Genomic DNA, 17,283 nt, shown 5'->3' on the forward strand with positions numbered 1-17,283 from the left:
CCGGGATGTGGTTCTGTTCCCTTGGACATCTGGACAAGAACAATGTGGACCAACCACCTTGGCCTCTAAGAGGAAGTGGGGACAGACTGGGGGAGCAAGGAGAAGGCGCCCCAGAGAGGCTCAGGCCAGCTTTTGCTCTAAGGAGAGTGAAGGGATGGAGAGCTCAGCAGACCTCTGTAACAAGAACCTTGACAATGCCCCTTCCCTGCACCCCAATGCACACACAGCATGAAGGCACCAGCCAGAGCTGGGAGGACTTGGGTATGTTCTTCCAGTTCTGCTGAGAAGCTACCACTAGCTCTGGGTGAGAGTAACTAGAATATCCAAGGGGAGCAACCCGCAGGGAGAAGGCTTGCTTTAGCTGGCAGCTGAGAGACTCACTGATGGAGCAGCTCCACAGGTCTGGCGTCTGGTGAGGGTGGCAATGGTGGAGGGAGGCTGGACTCGACAGTGAGCCCAGGAGCAAAGGGGTCAGCCCCTCCCCGCCCCCCGCCTGCTTCTCCTGTCCCGTTGGGAAGTCACCATGATTTCAGCTCTGGGACTGCATCCTGGCAACCTAATCCAATCCCACCACTTTCCGAAAGTCCCACCTCCCGACACTGTAAGTGGATGAGCCTCTCCTGGTCCATCAGCTGTGGCCATTCACTCATCAGCATTGAGGCTTTGGAGTTGAGCCATCTGCATGTGCTCAGCCCTCAGCACTCCCATCTTGGGTCTCATCCTCTCTGTAGAAATGCCTGTTTCAGCCAGGTTTTTGAGACTGTCATGAACTAGCCAAGGCAGCCTGACAACATAGAGGAGAGATTTATGTAGTTCAGCTAGGGAGGTTCAAGTTCAAGATCAGGGAGCCCCACTTCTGTGTCCTCTGGGGAGGCCAGTGGATGGCACTGGTGGGGTGGGTGTGGAGGAAGGGTCTCATGCCCAGCAGGAAGCAGAGAATGGCTAGACCCAAACTTGGCTTGGCTGGCTACGAGCAAAGTATTCCTGGCATTGTGACACTGTGCAAGTAGGATCAGCCCTTGGAGTGGGAACCTAGAGTAAGAATTTAAGTGAAAAATCAATGCCAAATGAATACATCCTATTAGGAGTGTCTGTGAGCGAAGGGGAGGAGAGTCGGGGCCTGGGTAAGTAAACAAGAAACCAGAAGCCAGTCTCAGAGTGGGAGCTCACCCCAAGGCCTCTGGCGGTCAGGGCCTGAACTGGCCAAGGGTCGGAATCCAGGAGAAGGCCCCAATCCGGCCTGCCCAAAGGCCTTCCAGTAGAGAGGCTTGGGGGCAGAACTATGTGAAGATGATGGCTACTTCTGGAAGTGCCTGCTGTTACCAGAAATGCCCGGTGGGTTCTTTCCTCAGCTTAGTATAGAAATAAAAAGCCGGGAATCTGTTGCAGAAAGAAAAGTTTATTTGCAGAGGGACCAGGTGAGCAGGGAAGGGAGAAGGAAGGGAAGCACCTCTGAGAGAAGGACGGGAGGTGGGGGGCCTCTCAAAGGAAGGGAGGGAGACACCAAAGGTTTGAGGAAGGCTCTTGGGATTTTAAGCCTTCCTTGACCCCTCCTTGTTGGGCGGGAGCCTAAGGTAAGATGTTCCCCATTGGTGGTCTCCTAATTAATTAGGAAATGGGTGGGCGGTGCTGGTGCCGCCCACCTGAAGGTGTGGCCAAGACCTCAGCAGGCCTGATGGGCTCACCTGCAAGGGAGGTACAGGCCCAAAGTGACCCTCCCAGTCTCCTGGGCTGACTGAGCAGAGAAATCAGGAGGGGGTGTGGAGCCAAGGTCTTTTGGCCCCGCGGTACATGCGGCTTTCTCCCTTACACCCCGTCTCCACTGCCTTGAGAGGCAGGAAAAGGAGAGGGCACTCAGGGCTGTAAGCTTCCAGCAAACAAGCGAGTTCTTCGAGGGCTCCAGGGGTTCCACTGGGGAGGCCAAACCACTGTCAGCTGCTAACTAATCTCCTTGACTGGGGATCTAGACATACACCTGGGGAGAGCTTGTTTTGAATTGTTAAGCCTCGGGGTGACCTGGCCCCTTAGAACCTACAGGAACTCCACAGCAAATTCTCTTAGTGTTTCCCACTTGTCATAGAGAAGAAATGGACAGGACAGAGAGCCAGAGAGGAATGGCTGCAGAACCCCAAGGTCATGGGCAACTCTGGTGAAGCTCCGTTCTATACAGTGCACCAAGCCAATACCACCCTCCTGGAGGCAGGACTGGGGGACTGTGTCACAGCTGGCTTCCCTCCTCCTAACAGGCACATTCTGTTCTCTGTCTTTAAATATGAGAACACTGCTTTAACTTAAAGGACTGTGACAGTAACCCGAGCTAGTGCTAAAGTGTCTTCATGGTCCAAAGACGAACTACTTCAGAAAACCGACAGGTCTGTCCTACATTGCAAACTTCAATAATGCAACGAAAGTAAATGGTCTTGGGTGGGACAGACTGTCTCAAAAGCTGACTCCAAAGTTACCCTAAGTGAGCTGGCAGTTTTGAGAAAGCTCCTTGTCCTACCTGTGGAGTGCTGGACACATAACATGTAAACGCTGACCTTACTAAAAACACCTTTGCTGAGGTGGGGCTTCAGCCATCTTCTGGAAGCATTGAGAATCTTTTGTCTAGGCGGTGAAAAGGGGGATTATTTCCCAACAAGAAAATAACCAGCTGGGTCTGAAGATTGGCTTCTAGCAGCTTGCTCTGGCTTTAAAGGGAAAGCCACGGGAGTTTTGTCAACATTCACGCTTCTAAGAAAGGGAAGGGGGAAGTGGGAAACCCTGAAGATGCAGCCTCCTGTTCCCTCCTTGGTGACAGGGGGAGCAAGCACACCCAAGCGGGGTGCAAAGTGCTCCGTCCGATCCCCAGCCCCCTCACCCAGTCCGCAGTCACACCTGCTGCCTTCTGACTATTCTGGACCCAACTACCCTTGTCTGGGGGCACTTCGACTCCTCCCCTTCCCCCCCCACCAGCTGCACCCAACAGGCCACTGGAAACCCTCAAGGGGGCACCCCTTCAAGAGGGGAATTCCCAGTAGGAACTTCTGCCGCCCAGGCCAGTTGAAGAAAAGGTCAAAGTAAACCATGAGGCCTGGATAGTCTGGCCTTCAGAAAGAGCTCAAGTTCACTGTTAGCTGGGGAGGGGGACGTTGGAACGCAGGTGTACACACATCATCACTAGAAACCGTAGTTTCGAGGTCTCCTAGCCTTGCCTCCAGCGGCTGCCTGGTGCAAGGGCCAGCCTGGAGGGCATGTCGGCTCCTGCTGGCCACAGTAGAGACCAGGTGACCACAAGACGTTGGCTCCCGCTCTGTGGCTGCGTGATCCCAGAGGCTCAAGAGATCCCCAAATTCAAATCTGGTTGCAGCCCGCACTACCCACTCTTCTTGCGTCCAGTTGGCTCCACCAGCTCAGCCTGGTCCACAGTGGCTGGCTGTCCCGTTTGGTGCCCAAGGGCCTTCCACCACGGCTTGGCACCTGGGGAGCCCGCTGGCGGGAGGAAAGCAAGCCGGCAGGGTGAGACAGAGGCCGCGGTCTCTGCACAGACCCACCTGGCTTGTTCCCGGAGGCAGCGTCACTCACTGACGCTGGGGAGCGCCTCCAGCCCGTCAGCTGCGCGTAGTGCTTGCTCCTCCTGGAGTGGCCCACTGCGCAGCCTTCTCCCAGTCAGGCGGCCCCGTGGCAAATTCTTGTCTTCCCCTCCCCTCGCGCAGGTGCAGGCTGGGGCCCGCCAGGGGCCGCTCCGACCCCCCGGGGGTGCTTCGTCCCTGCCCCGCGCCGGTCTGAGCGCCGTTCCTACTCGAACGGACACCCCTGCGCCCGCCCGCTCACAGGGTCGCTTTCCGGACCGAACTGCAAGCCACAGCTGGCATAGGTCCCCCAGTTAGCCCCGTCCCACCGCGCGGGGTTTCTTCTGTGGCGGCCTCGAGTCCTCGGTTCAGAGAGCAGGGTCCGGGCTGGGGGACACCGTGCGCCCCGGGGACTCCCCGGTCTTGAAGCAGCTGGAGCCCGCGTGCGGTGGGCTCGCGGGGAGGGCGGACACGCGCCCTGCGGGTCCCGGGACCTGCCCTGCCTCAGCGCCGCGCCCGCAGCCCCGGCGGGCGGAGCGAGGACCGTACCCTCCCGGCGCCGCGCGCCTCGCGGCCCTCGGCGTCCCTGGCGACCGCGCCTCTTCCCCCGCGCGCGCCGTGCCGGCCGCAGGCGCCCCTGCCGGAGCCGCGCGCCCGGCCCCCCGGCCCCGGCTCCCCGCGCCGCCCCGCCCCGCCCGCCGGCGCACGCACGCCCGGAAAGCCCCCGCGGCTCCTCCCCGCCCAGGGGCTTTTCTCCGGCCGCCCGGGACTTCTCTCAGAGCGCAGCCGCCTGGCTGAGGCGTGCGGACCGCGGCTTCCCCGGGGCCGCCGGCGGCGAGCTGCGGCGACCTCGGGGCGCGCCCCGCGCCCCCGTCACCCCGGCCCCCGGCCCGCGTCCCGGCCGCCGGCATGGTGCTGCTGGCCGGGCCCGGGCCGGAGGGCGGCGGGGCGCGCTGCGTGTCCCCGCAGCCGCTGAGCCCACCTCGGGGCACGGAGGTCGACGAGGACCTCGGTGACTACGAGGAGTACGAGGACTTCTCGAGTCTGCCCGACACCCGCAGCATCGCTTCGGACGACTCCTTCTATCCTCCTGGGGGCGAGGAGCGCTGCGGCGCCGAGAGCGTGGAGAGCGTCCCGGAGGGAGTCCCGGAGGCGGCCACCATCCTGCGCGCCGCTTGCGCCAACGACGTGGGGCTGCTTCGGGCGCTGGTGCGGCGAGGGCCGCGCGTCGAGGAGGTGCAAGAGACGGACCGCAACGGCCGGGTAAGTGGGCGTCCTTCCCGCAGGGCTTGGGACCCCTTGGCTGCCATGCCGTCCTCCTGTCACTACCTCCAGGGTTGCGCTGTCGCCGTCCGGAGTGCCTTTGCCTCGCTGAAAGCCCTGGCTGGCGTGCCCGTCCCCGGCTGGGGTGCCGGGCGCACCTCCCTTCGCCGTCCCACGCGCATCCCCTTCTCGTTGACAACCGCCGGTCCTGTGCGATGGAGGCGCTCTAGAAGCCGCTCGTGTTGGTTCTCTCCAACCTGGCCTCTCTCCCCGGGTCCCTGGCAGGCGGCTGGCCTTTCCTCCTCCCCGGTGCCCCTGGGCCCCCTGACGCTGCCCTGTCCCCAGCGCACGAGTACGCCTACCGGCTGTGCGCCGACTCGGACGTCCCGGCCCCTTCCGCCCGCTCGGCCGCCAAGCCTGCGCGGTCTCGGGCTCGTTTGCGCCGTCACCGCCGCGAGCCGGGCCTGGGCTAGCAGGAGGGACGAGGGAAGCCGCGGGGCTCTCCCGATGGGGACTCGGAGAAAACAAGCAGAAACCTTTGAAAAGGGAAGGAAAAAGTTGGTTTGGGAAGACTCAGGCCGGGCTCGAGGAGCGCAAACTACCAAACACGTGGCGGGGGAGGGGAGTGCAGAACGGTGGTGACCGGCTGGCCAGTCCCCTGCCTGGCGAGCGGGTGACAGACGTCTCCCCTGATTTGCATTGCCTCCGTGGTCCCGTAGCAGGTGCACGCTTTGCCCAGCGCTCGTCAGGGATGAAGGGTTTGTGATAAGAAGCTCACGGCCAGCACAAGTCATGCGCTTTGACCTGGCTGGGACCCTGCTGACCATACTTTATCTTGGGGGCAAAAGACAGTGGCTTGTCCTCGAGTGAACATGGCCCGGGCCGGGTTTTGACCACCTAGGAGGCTGACTAGTGTGACGAACTGCGGGAGGTGTTTGAACTTGGTGGAGGATGAGTCCTCCAAGTTCAAACAGCGCTGGCTGTGAAGCATCAGTCTAGGAACCCGAAGTGGGTGCCGTGGGGGCGGGGCGGGGCGGGGTGCGAGCGGCTGGCTCCCCGGCACCTCTCCCGGGGCTCCAGGAGCTGCTCCTGCAGCTCTGCTTTCGGTTTCACTTAGAGTTTCCAGGCTCTGTGGTTTCTATGGGAACCTCTGCGCCCCGAAGCAAGTGCGGGGAATCCCCCTGAAGCCCAGCTGCGGTGGGTCTGGATCCTTCCCTGGCCAGGCAGCCGTCTGCAGTGGAGACCCTGCTTGGAAGCACCCTGGGCTTACTCAGCCGGGGTAAGTTTTTGTAGGGACAGAAAATGAAAGTATAGGTCAGCCAGGGTGGGAAGCTGCTGCTAGACTCACAGTGTCTGCCTCAGTTTCTGCCCCTGGAGAATGGGGCCAGTGAGAGCTGGTGGGTCCCTCCTGAGGCTGGGAGCATGGAATGGTTCCACGCACACCATGCTGGGCTCTTTGGCCACCATCTTGTTGGTTATTTTCTCACCTACCACCCCATTGTTTGGAAGAGAAAGCTGTGCAGGCCTGGCTTGGTGCTGTCCCGCTGGGCGGAGCTTTCCTTTTGCCCCGTTAGTCTCCCTTTGTTTCACTGCTTGTCCAATGACGACAGGGGGTTGAGCCTGAGACCCCAGCCTCTTTTATCTTGGGATCAGAAGAAGCAGAGCCCAGTTCTGTGCTTAAAGGGGACAAGGCAGTGGCCTGCCTCCCTCGTGGCTCCTGCGTGCTGCTGAGTGCCCCTGCCGAGAGAATGAAGCATGGCCAGGGCCCGTGCACGGTGGAACGCAGTGCCTGACCTTCAGTGTTTGCTGCACACCTGCTGGGCAGCGTGCCTCTGCTGGTTCCTCCTAGCAATCTTTACCCTTTGTGATAAAACAGCCAGTGCTCCCACACAGACTGGCTGTGAGCAAAGACTTGAAAGATGTGGTCTTGGATGCCAACCATACAAACCCATGAAGGGGGCACTTAAGGAGGGGAATGTGGCCAAGGCTGGTGACAAAGTGAGGCTCTAGGCAGGCAGCGGGGGGACAGGGGGGAGCTGAGGGGCTGCTGGCAGGTACAGTGTGGTGTGGTCAAGGTGTGGCATGGAGAGGAGGGACTGTGGGAACCAAGGCCAGAGAGGCACACCTGGGCCAGGTGAGGAGTGGCTAGCCCAGGGTAGCCAGGTAATAAGTAGGAAATTGGGTAGTAAACTGGTTTCTGCTTGCTGCCACCCAGCCTTGAGGCTCTGTGTGCCTGCCAGGTGGTCACACAGGTTCCAGTTCTAAGGGCCCGGTGTCTCAGCCAGCAGCAGCCGCAGCTGAAGAGGGGCAGCCCAGTAACTGGATACTGAGGGCTAAGATGGGGTACAGGATGGCCTGCAGAAAGAGCAAGTACCTCGGGGGAGAGCATGGATGGCAAGTTTCAAGGCCCTTAGGACCTGGAATGCCCATGGTTAGTGATGGGTCATTAATGACAGAATGCGCAGGCATCTCACAGGGCCCACCCACAGCCAGCTTCCTGGCAGAGAAGTGTCCACAGGCTTTTGACATGGGGCGGGTTGCTGGGTGGGTTGTTCTGTCTGCCCGGTAAGGAGGGGATGCTCAGTGCTCTTGGGGGACTGCATCCCATGTGCCTGGGGTAGGAGAGTATGTTTATCCTGAGACTGGTGGATATGGGATCAAGCTCAGCCTGTGTTTTCCTTCTCAGATGCCAGTCTTCATGGCCTTGCAAGGATCGTGTGGTTTCATTTGCAGCATGTAAATATTTATCAGATAATTCTGCCATGACATAGTTGGTGTGCCCTTGGTTTCTGCTGTAGGCATGAGATTTTGCCCCCTCTGGAGGGGGTACAGTGGAAACTGCTGTCATTCTTGGTCTTTCAGTCCCACCATGGCTTCACCTTTCCTGCCATGGCAGAGAAAACACAGCAAGTAGCTGTTCTGATGGCTGTGGGTGAGCAGTTGGAGTCGAAGCTCTCGAGCTAGAACCAGCCCCGGGTACTGGGCATGGAACAGGCTGTACTTCTCTCTCCAGGGGCTTGTGCTCCTGCAGGTCTGCATGCCTGCAGCAGAGACTGTCCAGCCCTACCACCCTGCCCGGGCTATTGCTGCCAGCCTGCCTGGGCTACTGCTGCCACCCTGCCCGGGCTACTGCTGCCACTCTGCCCAGGCTCCCACTGCCACCCTGCCTCGGCTCCTGCTGCCACCCTGCCTGGGCTACCGCTGCCACCCTACCCAGCTCCCACTGCCACCCTGCCTCGGCTCCTGCTGCACCCTGCCCAGGTTCCCACTGCCACCCTGCCCGGGCTCCCACTGCCACCCTGCCTCGGCTCCTGCTGCCACCCTACCCAGCTCCCGCTGCCACCCTGCCCAGGCTACCGCTGCCACCCTGCCCAGGTTCCCACTGCCACCCTGCCCGGGCTCCCACTGCCACCCTGCCTCGGCTCCTGCTGCCACCCTGCCTGGGTTCCCACTGCCACCCTGCCCGGACTCCCACTGCCACCCTGCCTCGGCTCCTGCTGCCACCCTGCCTGGGCTACCGCTGCCACCCTACCCAGCTCCCACTGCCACCCTGCCCAGGCTCCTGCTGCCACCCTACCCAGTTCCCACTGCCACCCTACCCAGCTCCCACTGCCACCCTACCCAGCTCCCACTGCCACCCTGCCCGGGCTCCCACTGCCACCCTGCCCAGGCTCCCACTGCCACCCTGCCCAGCTCCTGCTGCACACCTACCTGCGGTGTGTCTTGCTGGGGTTTTCAGGGGTTTCAGTGTAAATTTCATAGACTAGTGGCTATGCTCAGGGCTTCATGGTGAAATATCCTTTAGAAATCTATTTTTGCTTGTCTTTCTGAATGCTACTGAAGGATTTATAAACTTTGGAATCAGCTTTCCCTACAAGGAAAATCACATTGTTGGAATGCATGTCGAACCTTCTGCCTTTACCAGCCTTGGTCTCTGTTGCCTGGCTGTGCATAGAGACGGGCTAATTAGTGTAGAAAGCAAATACCCAGGGCCTTGCCAGTTACTATAGGAAGTGGATTCTGGCTCCATGCCATTCTACACTTACTGAGGGTCTGTAGGCACTGCGAGAAGTTGGCTTTGCACTTTGGAAATAAGTTGGGGCTCTTGTTGTGTGCTATAGAAAGGCAGTGAAATGGAGCATGGGGAGAAGACAGAGCTGGGAGTACAAGGGGTGGGGACAGAAGGAGGCCAGAGTGCGGCTAGGCTCGGGGCTGGCGGGCTGGCCAACTTCTGCCGTTTCCTCTGTGACCAGGCAGGACCCCCAGGCCATCTGCAGTCCCGGCCCAGGCGCTTTTTTCTTTTCTTTTCTTTTCTTTTCTTTTCTTTTCTTTTCTTTTCTTTTCTTTTCTTTTCTTTTCTTTTCTTTTCTTTTCTTTTCTCTTCTTTTCTTTTCTTTTCTTTTCTTTTCTTTTCTCTTCTTTTCTTTTCATCAAACATGGATCAACTTATTTAAGGCAGAGTTAGAAGGAGAGGCAAATCTTCTATTTGCAGGTGGCTGCAATCGCTGTGGCAGGTCCATACTGAAACCAGGAACCTGGAACTGCATCCAGAACACCCTTGGGTGGCAGTGTCTCAAGCACTCAGGCCTAGGCACATTATCAGGGAGCTGGATTTGAAGTGGAACAGCCAGGGTTTAAACTAGCACTCCTGTGAGATGATCCCACTGAACCGCAATGCTGTCCCCGTGCCCAGGTGTATCAGCTATGGTCATGGATCAGAGTAGAGGAGCCAAGATACAAACTGACACCCACATGGGATGCTGGCATCACAGGCATTGGCTTGACATGCTATGCCACAACATTGGTCCCTGGAATGTTCTTCAAGAATCCTATCTCAGCTCACTTGAGTGACAGGGGTGGAAGAAGGCTGGGGATTGTTTGCAGTGCTCTGCTGGCAGGACCGGGCAGCCTCTGCCGGTGACTCAGCTCTGCTCCACGTGCACACAGCCTGAGGCAGGCTGGCCCACGCCGGCTGGCTGCAGCAAGGGCAGGGTTCCAAGAGAGTGAGCAGGACCTGGTGCACATCCAGGTTCAGTGTGCTTCTGCTGACACGATCTCCAGGCCAGGCCCGGACTCTAGGTTGGGGGAAGTGGAAACCCCATTTGCCTTGGTGGGCTGGGGCTGTTTGTGCAGTGTGTCAGGCGGAGGGATGAGGCTGTGTAAGGAATGCTCCCTGAGCCGTTCTCCTGGCTGTGGCCTGCCGTGTGCGGTTCTGTGTGTGTGTGTGTGTTGCTTAATTCCCAGGCTGCTGGAGGAGTGCGGGTTCACCAGCAGTACTCAGGCCTGAGAGGCACTGCCTGGGGGTCTGTGGTGTTGCCTTCCTTTGACTGGCTGCTGAGGTTGGTCCTGCCCAGGGGGTTAGTCAGGCGATGGTTGCTTCCTGCCCAGGGACTGGGCTTTGTGGAGGGGAGCCAGAGGCCAGGGTGTTATCTGCAGACCTGATAAAAGGCCCTGTAAGGCTTGGGAACCTGGAGCTTGTGGGGCTAGCACCACTCCCTCCATTCAGGGAGTTCCGTGTGGTAAAGGTAGGGCAGCAAAGCCCGAGCTGAGGGAGGGAGGCAGTGCCCAGTGCCAGGTAGGCTTCAGAGACTGTGGTGCTCAGCTTTGGCTGCCCATTGGCAGCATCAGGGATGTTCCTTAAAAATCCTAGTGTTGGGCCTGGCGTGGCAGTCTAGTGGTTAAAGTCCTTGCCTTGCATGTGCTGGGATTTCATATGGGTGCGGGTTCATATCCTGGGGGCCCTGCTTCCCATCCAGCTCCCTGTTTGTAGCATAGGAAAGCAGAAGAGGATGGCCAAAGCCTTGAGACCCTGCACCCGCTTGGGAGACCTGGAAGAAGCTCCTGGCTCCTGGTTTTAGATCGGCTCAGATTTGGCCGTTACAGCTACTTGGGGAGTGAGTAGAAATCAGCGGATGGAAGATCTTCTCTGTCTCTCCTCCTCTTGTGTATCTGCCTTTCCAATAAAAATAAATAATCTTCAAAAAAAATCCTAGTGTCCAGTCAGACCACTTAAGTGGGAAATGAGGGTTGGACTGGGGGAGCAGTGAAGCCATATGTGGCTTAAGCTCCCAGGGTAAATTCTGTGCAGCCACGTGGAGGATTCACAATGCTAAGCCTTGCAGATCAGAGTGGGGTGCTCAGACCAGGGGCAAGGTGTCACTTGCCTAGCCTCTTAAGCAATACAGAGTTCCGGGCCCCATCATACCTGCCCATCAGAGCCTGCCTTCCAACTTGACCCCCAGGGGTTGGTTTCTGAGGCACTGTGACCTTGGAGAGCTCTGGCCCCTGGTGTCTCATTTATCCCCAAGAGCCCTTGGGTGTGGGTGTGGCTGTTGTGGCTCACCTAGGAGACTCAGGTGCTCCTGGGACTGAGCCAGGAGGCAAATCCAAGACTGTCTGAGTTTGGAGCTCGGTGCACCTGCAGCCCCACCACCTGGGACCCGGCAACCCTGAGTGGGCCTCATGATGGATGCTGGGATACAACCAGAGTGAGTGGACTGGATGTGAGAGTGGCCTTTGGGACAGGGCTGTCTGTCCTGGAGACCAGATGATCCCCAGAGGATGCTTCCGCCTGGTCCCATTTTCCACTTGGTGGTGAAGGACCAGAAGCCTGTCTTTTGGCCAGGCCCTACTCATTCTTTCACAAAGGCAAGGCCTAGTGCATTAGTGGTTGAGTTAGCATGAAGAACAAGTTGCAAAGACAGGATGCTTGGCAGAATTAGCTGAGCAAGGGGTGAATTGGCCCCCTTGATTGATTTATTTTTGGTTATTTCTACTATGGAAGATCTTGGCTGGACACCTAAGTAGAGGAAATAATGGCCAAAACTCATGGTTAGTGTCACTGAGCAAGCACCTGACTCCCATGGCCTGCTGTCGCATTGTGTGTGTGTGTGTGTGTGTGTGTGTGTGTGTGTGTGTGTGTGCATCCATGTCAGTTCTTGCATGTCTGTGGGTGGGTCTGCTTGTCTGCGTATCTGTATGTATACAGAGGACTGGATGCAGCATGAGAACTGCGTTGTAGCCCTGACTCCAGGCTGCGCCTGGGGCCTCCCAGAGGGCCCAGAAAATCCCCGTTTGCCTCCTGGCTGTGCCCACAGCAGTGGGAGTGGCGGAGGGTGGTGGGTGGTGAAGTGGATCTGGTCCTTGGGAAGGAAGAGCAGGGAGGAGGTGTCCATACGAGGCAGGCTGGGGAGCTGCACTTTGACCTGGCTGGCAGTCTGACACCCTCTAAGCCCTGTGGCTGGGGCTCCCACCTGTGCGGATGACAGTCTCTGGCAGCCCAGCTGGTGAACCGGCCAATCGCTGGCCACCAGTCCAGGCCCTGCCCATCAGGCCTCCACCTGCACAGGCGAAGGGTTTTTGTGCTCTGTGGGACCCTGACAATTTTGTTTTCGGTTGTCACGTTCACTCCTGTTTTTCTAGAAAATAGCCCACTTGTTCTGAATTTTGTATTTTACAATGTCAAGTTTTTGCAGAGTCCGCTTTTAACTTTCCACTCTGTTCCGTTTTTATTGTTTCTGATTTTAAGCTGTTTCTCTCCTTTCTGACAAATAGTGTCAAAAATGGCTGTTTGCAGTGACTGAGATTTTGCTGTGGGTCTGTCACTCTCACTGCTTCCCTTCTCTCTTCCTTCAGACTGAGTCGCCCTAGAATTCCTCCCTGCCAAGTATCGATGTGGCCTTTTTCCTCAAATGGAGATTTCTCCTGTTGCAAATCACATTGTAATTTCTTTTCTCTTTCCCTGTCTCCTCCCTGCCTTCCATTCTTTCCTTCTGTTACCCTGGAGCTATTTAGAACTGTATTTAAAAAATTTAAAAATGTGTGTTAAAGCTTTTGTTGGAAAAGCGTGTTTTGGCTGAATTTAGAGAACATAGTCTGTTTGATAAATACTTTCTCTCTTTTTTTTTAAAAATAAAATTTCTTTAAGAATGGTTCTTTAAGCTAGTGGTTTAATAATTGTAAATCATAACCAGGAGTTATGCCTCTGAAGTGAGCCAGAACAATTCATTTAAAAGAAATATAGAAAAACAGTTGAAATGTGTGAACCAAGGAAATATGTTTTGTTCAAGAAGGCTGAAAAAGCCGTTTGTCGGGTGCTTGGTGAGTGATGGCTTGCCTGTGTATAGTGAGCCTGCACGGGCAACAGGCACGTGTGTTAAAATTGCACGAAACGGACAACATTGCAGTGCATCAGATAAAGGAGCTGCTTGCAGCCAGCAGCCCATCAGGGTGCCGATTCATGTCTCAGTTGCTCTACTTCCAATCCAGCTTCCTACTGATGACTTGGGAAAGCAGCAGACGCTGGCCCAAGTGTGTGGACCGCTCTGTCCACGGGGGAAACCAGATGAAGCTCCTGGCTTTTGCCTTTGCCTGGTCCAGCATGATCTTGGCTGTTGTGGCCATCTGGGGAGTGAAGGAGCAGATGGGAGAGCTGTGTATCTCTCTCTTTTTTTTGTAACGATGAGTTTCAAAATAAATAGATCTCAAAAAAGAAGAAGAAATTGCATATAGCTCAGCTCAGGTTTACAGCTGACACATTGCCATGCAGTATTAATGAGTTCTGGATTATAGCTGTGTCAGGTTTTACTGTTGCTACCCCAGTTGTGCAAGATGCCAGCTAGGGCAGAAAGTACCAAAGGTGCAACTTTATGTGGTGTGTAAGTCTTCCGAAATGAAGGTCTGGGGCCCTGCGCGGTGGCCTAGTGGCTAAAGTCCTTGCCTTGCATGAGCCAGGATTCCATATGGGCACCGGTTCTAATCCTGGCAGCCCCACTTCCCAGCTCCCTGCTTGTGACTTGGGAAAGCAGTGGAGGATAGCCCAAAGCCTTGGGACCCTGCAACCCTGTAGGAGACCTGGAAGAGACTCTGGGCTCCTGGCTCCGGATTGGTGCAGCTTCAGCTGTTGTGGCTGCTTAGAGGAGTGAATCAACAGGTGAAAGCTCTTCCTCTCTGTCTCTCCTCCTTTCTGTAAATCTGACTGTCCAATAAAAATAAAGTAAATCTTAAAAAAAAAAAAAAAAAAAAAGAAGGAAGCTTGACCCATAGCCTAAGCAGGAGCAGGCCTAGGTTTAACTTTGGAACTGAGAGCAGGGTCAGGTGAGCAGAACGTGCTGGGGTGATGGAATCTTTGCTCAAATGGGGAAAGAGGCATTTCTGGTGCGGGGTCTTGTGCCCCCCACTAGAGCTGCTGACTTGGAGTCTGCCTTCTGGAGCTGTCGGAGTGGGTTACGTGGGCCTGGCAGTGGGAGGTGCTCCAGGACTTAAAGCAGATGTGGGACTTGCTGTTTAACCGTGTGCATCGCCTTGCCTGGTCCGTTGATCCTGGACAAGCACCTTGCTCCTTTGAGTCTGTTTCCTCTGTAGCTCCTCTAGGAAGGACCAGGAAGCTTATTGTGGGGTCACACCACCCCCTGGGGGTTCTGGGCAGGGTGCATTAGTCACAGGAAGGCGCTTGCCCCCAGCAGATTGGAGCTGGCGTCTCTGGGTGCATGGACCTCAGGCTGGCTTCCTGGCACTGCTGGCTCAGGTGTAGCGTGGGAAAAGGCAGCAGCGCTGCATGGGCAGAAAGGAGTAGTTAGGGTGGCGCTTCACAGTGACAGCAGGTGCCACAGTGGAGAGGATGAGGGGGGAGTGCTGAAGGGCTGGGCTGCATCTTGGGGCACCTGTGGTTACAGGTGGGTGATGAGACCCTGACCCAGGAAGTGGAATGGAAGTGGCCTGGGGCTTGGAGGAGCATCGTAGGGTCCAGTCTCATGGTAGCTGAGGGAGGAGAGCCAGTTAGGGAGGCCAACTAGGGCCGCTTGGGGCTTCGCAAGTTCCTTCTCCGCCTTCAGTGTTCTCCTGGGGCACAAGTCTTCCAAAGAGCCCTGGGGCTGGGGCCCTGGCCGTCCTGGGCCTGGAAAGCTCCGTGTCTGTCCTTGTGCTTTCAGCCAGGGGCTGAGGTGGCCTTCCCTGTCCTCTGTCTTGCCCCTTACCACATGCCCAGGCATTGCAAAGAGCCCTGCCCTCAGCTCCTGGGAGGGCTAGGCTGTATTGTTTCCCCCTAAACCTGCTGTTATATTTGAGAGCGCTTCAGGGACAATAGTCATCGGCTAAGAATAGCGACAGTGACAAGCTCCCTGTCAGTTTTATTGGCACTGGGGTTGGGTCCTGTTTTGCCTCAGTTAATGGGTAAGTTTCTAGGAAATGAATTCTGTGGGCCTTGGCGGAGAGAGGCTTGGAACTCGCTTGTGGCATCCTGGGGTCCTTTTATAACTGGAGGTGTCTCCCCGTTGACTGTTACCTGTCGGGACCCACCCCTGGCGGCGGGGGAGGCAGGCATCTGTCGCCAAGCTCATAGCTGCTGATGGAGCCCCGGTGGATGTCCTGCTTCAGGTAATCTGCGAGATCACGTGTGAAGTCCATGCCCAGTCGCTGTGGAGCTGTTGGTGGCGCTGTCGTGAAATACTCAAGCTGGGGAAGTTGATGGGGAGTGGAGGTTTTCCCAGTACCCCTCGTCCTGATGGCTGGGAAGTCCCAGAGCTCGTGGCTGGTCTCAGGAGAGGGCCAACTGTGCTGCCTCATCCTAAGGTGGGCAGAGCAATGCCACCAGTTCCCGGCTCTCCATCTTCTTAACAAAGCCATGGAGGCTGTCCTTGCAGTGGGGCCGTGCGGTCCCCCACCCCTGGGGCCTCCAGTCCCAAGGGCCACCCCTGCCCCCTCTAAGGCCGTCCTTCCAGAGAACTTGTTCAGTCCCTGCCACATGGACTCCCGGGAGCTCAGTCACACTCGAGCACTCACCCTCTGACACGTAGAGGGCAAGGGAAGGCTGCTTTCTGCACACGAGTGTTGGCATCGTTGTGTGACCAGCTGTCCCTGGGTTTGCCCAGGTTTTTCCCTGGGTTCACACTGAAAATCCCACACTCTGGGAAACCCCTTTGGCCTACAAATACACATATCTTGGTCAGCCGGCCCGTGGAGCTGCCCTGGTGTGGCAGCTGTACCCACGAGAGCACCTAAGGAAAGTCCAGCTTCCTACGGGTTGTAGTAGTGGCTGGGTCCCATTTGGGAGGAATTGCATGGGTTAGGGGATGTTACCCGGCTCTAGGCCTGAGGACATTTGCCCCTTACACTGGCTGCCTTTGTGACACAGGACAGCCGTTCCCACCTAGGGCTGGAGTCTGTGGGGTACATAGACACCTTCGTGGGGGCTTTTGGGAAATGGAGGGCCTGTGTTGGGGGGTACTGGAGTTGGTGATCCAGCCTCCACTGCTGTGTGTGAATAGCAGAAAAAAATACATCTCTGTTGCTCAAGTTACCTAAGCCACACAAGGGAAGCTATACTCAGTTATTGATTGATTGATTATACAGCCAGACAGATGGAGCTCCCACCTGCTGCTTCAGCCCCTGAATGCCTGAGTAGCCAGGCAATGCCAGGCCAAGCCAGGCTCAGGTCGGGAGGCAGAGATTCAGTCCAGGCCTCCCTTGTGGTGGCTTGTGGTTGGCTGGTCCTTTACCTTCGCTTAGGAAGCACTGTATACAGCTCCAAGTGCCTGGGCTGGCGACTGCCACCCCTAGGGTCTGCACCGGAGGGAAGCTGGGGTCAGGAGGCGGAGCCAGCACTTGGACCTCTGTTCCTCCGATGTGGGATATGGGTGCCTGTGTGTTTACTTTGAATAGAAACATTCAGTTTTGAATTTGTTGTGTGTAAACAAATCTGTATGCCTTGGGCTTGTTTATGGAGAGGCACGAGTGTGTTGAGTTAATTAAAGATGAAGCAAAAACAGAACCTGTCTCTTTCACAGAGCCAGTGACTTCAGGACTCATTTTATTGGGTCCCAAAATACTTAAGATCCTTTTTAACTAATTTTTAAATTTTCTAATTTTAATTCCTATTAACATAATGAAAGCACCTGTGCCTCTAATGTGTGTGTCGGATTCTGGCTGCAGCTTGCAAGTAGACTGGCTTTGGCACATGAACCCTCACTGTTTTCTCTTGAGTCATGACTTTTCCAAAGCAAAGGATATCTGGATGTTTGCTATTGGAGCATAAGATTGAATGCTGAAGGAATAATATAGATACTGCTTTCTTTTTCTTTTTTTTTTTTTAAGGTTCTTTTATTTTTATTGGAAAGGCAGATTTCCAGAGAGAAAGAGACGAAGATCCTCCTGTGGCCTGATGTGACGGCTCAATGAGCTAGTCCTCTCCTTGCAAGTGCAGGGAGCTCATGTGCACGCTGGTTTGTGTCCTGGCTGCTCTGTTTCTCATCCAGCTCCCTGCTCGTCGCCAGGGATAGCTCTAGAGGGTGGCTGCAACGGCCCGAGCTGAGCTGAAGCGAGGAGCCAGGAGCTTCTTTCAGGCCTCCTATGCAGGCCAGTATCCCAAAGACTTTCTCAGGCCACAAGCAGGGAGCTGGATGGGAAGGAAGTAGAGTAACCAGGATGTGAGCTGGCACCGATATAGAATTCTGGTGCTTGCAGGTGGAGGATT

General features: G+C 56.4%; 1 protein-coding gene across 2 annotated transcripts in view; it reads left to right on the top strand.

The window, feature by feature from the left end:
- The first annotated feature begins 4,460 nt into the window (after window positions 1–4,460).
- Window positions 4,461–17,283, top strand: part of ANKRD33B (ankyrin repeat domain 33B) — a 55,923-nt gene continuing 43,100 nt past the window's right edge. The window contains exon 1 of one of the 2 annotated variants that reach the window (XM_040977645.1): window positions 4,461–4,814. In XM_040977645.1, the coding sequence (XP_040833579.1) occupies window positions 4,461–4,814 (354 nt within the window). The remainder of the gene's footprint in view (window positions 4,815–17,283) is intronic. The other variant, XM_040977646.1, reaches the window with a different exon arrangement.

Source organism: Ochotona curzoniae, unplaced genomic scaffold (genome assembly GCF_017591425.1).
Source record: "Ochotona curzoniae isolate NIBS_2020 unplaced genomic scaffold, NIBS_Ocur_1.0 contig_2754, whole genome shotgun sequence".
Taxonomy (NCBI): domain Eukaryota; kingdom Metazoa; phylum Chordata; class Mammalia; order Lagomorpha; family Ochotonidae; genus Ochotona; species Ochotona curzoniae.